The sequence below is a fragment of the Tachypleus tridentatus genome, chromosome 10 (genome assembly GCF_004210375.1).
Source record: "Tachypleus tridentatus isolate NWPU-2018 chromosome 10, ASM421037v1, whole genome shotgun sequence".
Lineage (NCBI taxonomy): Eukaryota > Metazoa > Arthropoda > Merostomata > Xiphosura > Limulidae > Tachypleus > Tachypleus tridentatus.
Genome location: NC_134834.1, coordinates 130365625 through 130373479, shown reverse-complemented (window position 1 = coordinate 130373479; position 7855 = coordinate 130365625). Strand labels below are relative to the sequence as shown.

Here is a 7855-nt window from a genome sequence, read left to right as displayed (position 1 = left end):
CAAAGCAGGTTTGTATGTGTGTTTTAACTAATAAATGCTTCAAAACTTATATACACCAATATAACAGCTCGTACATATTTGTTCGATCATAAGTTACCTTCTCTCTGACTACTTGCAAATTTACTCGATTACTTCTACATGCATGTAGTAGTACAGTGGTTCCCAAACTGGGGGTAAATGCCATGAAAATATAAATAATAAGTTCACATTGTTCACACTTTTTTATGCAGTTTTTCTTTTTCTGCAGATTAAACAATAAAATGTCTAAAAAGCGCACCTACTCTGACGCCTTTCTTCGCTATGGCTTTGTGAATTTAGCTTCTGGTGGAGAGGATCGGCCACAATGTGTAGTATGTCACAAAGTGTTGACAAATGAAAGCCTCAAGCCATCAAAACTCTCAGCTCATTTCCAGAAGTGCCATCCAAATCTTCAAAGTGAGGATCAGGCTTATTTTCAGCGCCGGGCTGTAGCACTGAAGAATATCCAGTTCGGTTCATCTGGAATTCAAGCTCAAATGCTTCAAACTGCGGTCGAAGCATCTTACTTTGTTGCATATAAAGTTGCCGAACAACAAAAATGCCACACCATTGCAGAGAATCTGATTATGCCTTGTGCATACGAGATGGTAAGCAAGGATTGTGGGGAGGATCAAGCGAGTGTCATATCTCTATCAAACAACACAATCCGCCGACGAGTCGATGACATGGCATCAGATATTCTGTCCCAAGTTACAACAGAGATCAAGGAAAGCTCATATAGCAAATTCTCCTTGCAATTTGATGAATCGTGTGACGTAGCCAGTTGTGCTGTTTTCCTTGGGTTCGTTCGTTACGTCCACCAGGACAAGATCAAAGAAGAGTTCCTATTATGCAAAGATCTGCTGACAACCACGAAGGGAGAAGATATCTTCAATATCATCAACAGTTTCTTTACCACGAATGGATTGGATTGGAACAGCGTTCAACAGGTAGGAAGAGATGTTTATATAAAGTCTAGATTAGTATAAATACAATGAATTACATGGCATATAGTCATATAGTTTTATTTATTGTACAAGTAGCTGTAGTGTAGCTAATATTTTATACATAATTCACAAAAAAGTATCGTGCCTGTCGTACTGAAATACTAAAGTACCAAAATAAATTAAATTAAAACCATATAATTATAACGCAAAAGATAAGTAAGAATGACTAACTGACGCAATCTATAATAGTTTTTCTTTTTTAATCTAGGTCTCCGTCGATGGAGCACCGTCGATGATGGGTCGTAATCGTGGATTACGGGGCCTCATACAAGCTGTGAATCCAGAAATTTCTGTAGATCATTGCATCATTCATCGGTACTCTCTTGGATTAAAAAAGCCTGCTTGGTAATCTGAAATTAGTGTTTGAAGATGTGTTGAAAATCGTCAATTTCATCAAGTCCAGGGATGTGAATTCGCGCATATTCAGGGAGCTGTGCAAGGAAATGGGAGAGCAGTATCAAGTTCTGCTCTACCACACCGATGTTCGCTGGTTGTCACGAGGCAAGGTTGTACGTCGAGTCATTGAGCTCCGAACGGCTCTTCAGGAATTTCTGAAACAAGAAGAATCTCCTTTTGCTACCAAGTTCACTGATAAGGAGTGGCTTGCTCGACTTTGTCACTTGGCTGACATATTTGCGGAGCTGAACAGTGATAATCTGCAACTCCAGGGCCAAAACACGACTGTCATTGATGCCCATCACACTGTGACTGCATTTCTGGGAAAACTGAGACTCTGGATTCGACGCTTGGAGAAAGGAGTGATCGCTCAGTTTCCCACCCTAGACCAGTTTGTTGAGGAGAATAGTTATGATACTGGATCACTTTTACAGACCATCAACAAAGAGATGAGCGACCATTTGAAGGGGCTTGAAACAAGCATGCAGCACTACTTTCCAGAGAGTGACTTAAAAACAGCCAGTCTTCAGTGGATCATTCATCCCTTTTCTGTACCTGACGAGGCCATTTATGATGATGATTTCCCTGCAAAGGAGGAGTGGATCACAATGCGAGCAAATGAAGCCTTGAAAGTCAAATTCCAAAACCAAAATGCAGATTCCTTTTGGATTTCACAACTAGCTGACTCGCCAACTCTGTTCAAGAGAGCCTTGAAGTTGTTGGTATCATTCTCAACAACGTATCTGTGCGAGAAGAGGTTCTCAACCGTGCTGGGGATGAAAACAAAAAAAGAGGACTCGCTTGAATGTTGCAAACGATGCCAGGCTGGCACTTTCAACCACAAAGCCAAGAATTCCTAAACTAGCTTCAAGTATGCAACTCCATCCATCCCACTGATGTTCTTGACATCTTTGGCAATATTCATTAGAAATGCACAATGATCAAATACAATAATTAAAAGTGTAATTCAGTGTAAATAAATTATATAAATAAATTGTAAATAAATAAAGTGTAATAAATAAAGTGCAATATATCTCTAGTTTAATTTAGCCATATATATCAATGTTGAAAACATTTTGTGAAAGGGGTAACATGCTTAATGTGGCATGTTAAATTGGGTAACAAGCTGAAAAAGTTTGGGAACCACTGTAGTAGTAGAATTGGAACGTTTCGTGTTAATACAAGAAGCAGTCTTCTACATGGGTTGTAAGTTAAGATAATGTATTGGTATTTATGTGTGTAAAACATGAGCTATAGTATAAGATGATCAAACTGTAACAAACTAAATATTCATTTTTACCTATGCATGGCTATGTAAGTTGTGATAAATTGAATGAAATCGCATTGTGTTCCGTTTCGTCATACTGCATTACTTTTTGTTTAAATATTTTAAGTTTAAAATGACATGAGAGATTCATATTCATGTCTATGTAGTTTGTAAATGAAGTTTCATTATGGATATGAGTTTCATGCAGAGGATAAGTGTTTTACTCTTTTATGTTAATACGAAAAATAGTCCTTTTCACAACTGCGTACATTGTAAATGACACTAACATGTGTGTGTAGTCGAATAAGTAAATCGTGAAGTACTCTATACAAATTGTTTGTTTGTTTTTGATTTTTGCGCAAAGATACACAAGGGCTATCTGTTAAAGCTCATCAAAAGGTAAACACGTTGTGACATAATGTCTATAAGCACGTCTGTTAAATAAAAACACCTAAACAAAAACTAGCAATACAATTAGAGTAGAGACTTCAGGCCGTTGAAATCGCTCCTTTTGTGTTCTAATTATATAAGAAAATACAATATTTTTACTATCTGTGATAAGAGAATATGTTGTTCTTTTATCATAAAGCAACAGCACTTTTTTAGAGAGCGGTGATAAACAGAAATTTCATGGATTAATGAAGGCCTCAAACACAGGTCTAATGAGCCATATAGTAAAATCGAGGCTCAGACTAAAGGGAGCGGAGGGGGGTGAAGTAAGGCGCGTCTGGATTCAAGCGGCCCGAACCTGTCGTTAACTGTACACTAAAAGTACACTATAGTCAGCGACTTCGGCAGCTAAGGACAGTAAGGCGTTCGACAATAAAACCGGCTAGACATGCATAAGAACAAATGGCGTAGAAAAACCGCACAATGTACACATAAGATTGATGCAGCTACAAGCAACAAATGGCCTGCCAGATCTAGATCACACGAGTTTACGCTTTGGAGTAATATTTTCGAATTTCATGCTCTGTTCAATCTGTTGTGATGAAAATTTTACTTAATCTTACACTACGTACAAGATGGAGGTAGATTCTGTGATAGTGCTTACTAGCCTTGCATGTATACTTAAACCTACTGACTGATACTTACGAACTATCGCTTAGATCGAAAAGCTTAGAAGCACTCCTATATTAAAGACGTACATTTCGGCTACTGAAAAAGCCTACATCTAGGCCTAATTATGTAATTCGATTGGTAAGAACACAAGAACGAACACAATTTGTAGGCCTATAATGCAATAACACAATTCATCAGATCAAACTGTAGGGGGATGAATGTATGTACCATACCCCCCACCTAAAATGAAGGGGGATGTTAACCCCCATCCCTCCAGGATCTACGACCCTGTACGTTACGTATTATTTTTTCAAATAACGGCAAATTTAAATTTTATTTTAGAAGTTAGTTATATGTTAATATGAATCACACTTAATATATTTCCCGACAAGATTGACCCACACAAATTTATTTTTTAACACAAATATATTTTAATATACAAAACAACAATACAATTTACAACAACGATTATCATTAATAGTTATTACAAATAATGATTTGTATAGCAGAGTTTTACACACTTACAGTCAATACTGTTATTTTATATTCAGCCAAGAACTGCATACCGTATTTTACGCCTTTTAAGAGGTACTTTCTCTCTGAAAATATCTTGAAAATTCCCTATGCGTCTTCCAAGACAAAAGTGATGGGTTACTTGAGGCAAGTGGTTAGCTGAAGGTCTGCTCAAAACGGCCGGCCTCTCATGCATGTAGTAATCTCATTACTTACAAATTAAAAGTATTTTCAATAGCATAAAAAATCAATTTAACTAATGCTGTCGATATGCTGTGAAAAATATGTTGTATTTTAATGTATTTATTCAGTAGGTTGAAAAATGTCACTGCTGCATCCAGGTGTTGGCTGCTGAATCGAAATATATTTTTTTTTAGAATTGTCTTTCCAACAATAGGATGCGTCTTCCACGAGGTAACGTCTAACAAGACGTAAAATACAGTATTTTAACGATGCTAAACATCCACGACGAGCGAATTGTTTCTGAGTTGATATTGTGTCACAACGCTTAAACACATATTTAATTTTTCAAGAAATTAATAGTTTAACAATTCAACTTGTAAAGTGACGGCGTCTACTACTATTGTTTGCTATTAAGCACAAAGCTTCAAAAGCGCTTTTGCTGGCGACATGGGATGTTCAAATACAGACTTGACAGTATTCGTTCGTGTATTGGAATACTTTAGTCGGGAAAATAAAAGTATTCATATTTACTTTAATGGCATAATGTTTGTATTTGCAGAATGATTTAATGAATACTTAATACTGTAGGAGTAAATGTCAACTTTTGTACTTACCAAATTTCTAGACGGCACGTTAATTTCTCTTTCAGTACAAGCTTCGTCCTCTCGGAAACGTTTCTCGTGGAATGAAGGTTTTACAGAAACAGAAATCAACACTTTTCTAAACAGAAAATAACGTAGTATAACTGGCTTTCTATTGGTTAAATAATATAGTATTGAATGTATTAGAGGAACAGTAACAAATCTATTGACAAATCCTGAAATCGATGATGCGACAAATAGGTGTGGCAAGAAGGACATGATTTTCTATTTGATGTAACCAAACAAAAGTAAAGAATACAAAAATGATGTGGCGGTGGGTGGTGATGACTAGCTGCCTTCCCTCTAGTCTTACACTGCTAAATTAGGGACGGCTAGCACAGATAGCCCTCGAATAGCTTTGTGCGAATTCCAAAACAAACAAAAATTATGCTTTGTCTGAACGATGTCGATTGCATAATGAGTAATGTAAGTTAAATTTCGTACTTATTGGAGGGGTGAAGAATAAATTATAGAAGTGGGTGTATGTGGGTAAAAAATTCGCGTTTCTCGCACTGGGAGAAATTCGTGATTTTAAGAAAATATTATCTCGTAAAATTAAGAACGTAAAATAAAATATGAATTATTAGCTACGATTTTGTGCTATACTTATTGGTGTAATGTCAACAAAAAGTATTTTAATTAAATTTTGAATGCAACTTATAAAAAACATCGTGACATGCGCAGTACAGGAAGCCCGTGGCGAGAGGGTTAAGTGATCCATTGTTGTTTATACGATATTTTAACTTCAAGTAATTAAAACACGTGGCATGTATTTTATTAAATTTAATCACGAAGGTTACTGCGATATATCGTTCTTCAGCATTGTTTTAATATTAGTTTTATTTTTTTAGGTTTTAAGTTCGTTACTACATTTTTATTTTGGTCTTTATGGTGATTTGCAACTTGGTGCTGACTTATTTTCATTTCAAATGGTTCCTCGTTTTAAAACGCGGGTCTTACCTCCATATATTGCTGAAATCGTTAAGGGATGAATGATATTATCGACTGGTTTCACTCGGCCGCTAAGTGACGATTTTCTGGAAATTTTCGAACAACCTTTGTTTCTCAACCTTAATTTAATGGATAATCGTAGGCGAACATTTTATTTCCCTGAATATGTTGCGACTTTGTTATTTATCAGGTAATGTCTGAAAATTTAACACAGAAAGTGCATCATTATTTCTATCTTTGTAGAAGGCTTTAATGACTAAAATATGTAGTACAGTTACGACAGAAAGTGTTCGTACCCCTGCGTCCCGAGTGGTTTTTTGCTCATAACTTAAAAATTATCACGATTAGGCTAAGGGGGTATGGTATATTATAAATATTGTACTAACACACATCTACATAGATTTTTATGTAATAAACGACAAATTAACTGTTTATAAACAAATAACCAAAAATAGGAGGAGCAGAAAGTGTTCGTACAGTTCAGAACGTGTGAAAAAACTGATATTCCGGTGAAAATTTTGTTTAGTTTGGCGAAAAAACTACATTATACCATTCCAGAACTAGACACTGGGCTCATAATTATTGGAATTTAGCCAGCAAAAAGTGTACTTCCGGCAATTATCTCCGTCATTATCTGCTTTGTCATCATGGCGAACAGGAAACAACTTTCCAGTGATTTAAAAAACCGAATTATTATAAAATACAAGTCTCATGTGTCTCTTTCCGGTATCGCTACACAACTTAATGCGCCGAAATCTACTGTTCAAAGCATAATTGCCAAGTTTAAGCTTACAGGATCAACTGCTAACCTCCCTCGTTCCAGATGCCCCACCAAAATTTCAGAGAGAACCAAGAGAAAGGTTCTCAGAGAAGTTAGTAGGAACTCTGGTTTAACACGTAATGGCATACAGAAACTGGGGTTGAAGTGAGCATCTCTACAGTTACGAACATGTTACGCTCTTCTGGGTTCAAAACATGCCGTCCTCGTAGAACTCCATATTTAAAGCCTGTTCATTTAGAAGCACGATTGAGGTATGCAAGAAAGCATGTAGATAAACCCTTTACCTGTTGGAAGAGTATTCTTTTGTCAGACGAGACTAAAATCGAGCTTTTCGGCCACAATGATGTTCGCTATATTTTCCGTAAGAAGGGGCAACGAAATCTTTCAAAGAACACCGTCCCTACAGTTAAAAACGAAGGTGGTTCGATCATACTATGGGGTTCCTTCAGCTCTTTTGGTGTAGGCAGCCTTCACCGCGTCAACGGAATCATGAAAAAAGAAGAGTAGATTGATATATTAGGTAGGCTCTTATATCAAGAATGATGCTCGGAACTTGCAGCTTGGGCGTCGTTGGATCTTCCAGCACGACAATGACCCTAAGCACATATCGAAATATGTGCAATCCTGGTTGCAGAAGAACCATATAAGCGTTCTGGAATAGCCATTGCAGTCTTCCGATCTCAACCCAATTGAAATCGTTTGGCATGAGTTGAAGACCAGGGTTTATCAGCCTCATCCGAAAAACTTGCAAGAGTTGGAAGCCTTCTGTAAAGAAGAATGGAAGAAAATACCAGTCGAGTACTGTCAAACGATCATGGAGGGCTACGAAGAGAGATTGCGCCAAGTAATTCACCTGAAAGGCTACACAACTGACCATTAAAGTAGATGCACGAACACTTTCTGCCCCTTCTATGTTTGGTTATTTTTTTATAAACAGTTTAATTGTCGTTCAAGTTACATAAAAATTTATGTAGATGTGTGTTAGTATCATATTTATAATATACTGTACTTTCATTATCCTACTCGTGATACTTTT

At 36.7% G+C, this 7855-nt stretch overlaps 1 protein-coding gene across 1 annotated transcript; it reads left to right on the top strand.

Moving 5' to 3' along the window:
* The first annotated feature begins 504 nt into the window (after positions 1–504).
* On the top strand, positions 505–1381 carry LOC143230308 (zinc finger BED domain-containing protein 5-like). The gene is made up of 2 exons (XM_076463590.1): positions 505–968; positions 1234–1381. The coding sequence occupies exons 1-2, from the start codon at positions 516–518 to the stop codon at positions 1372–1374; spliced, it is 594 nt and encodes a 197-aa protein (XP_076319705.1). The 5' UTR covers positions 505–515; the 3' UTR covers positions 1375–1381.
* Positions 1382–7855: the final 6474 nt, after the last annotated feature.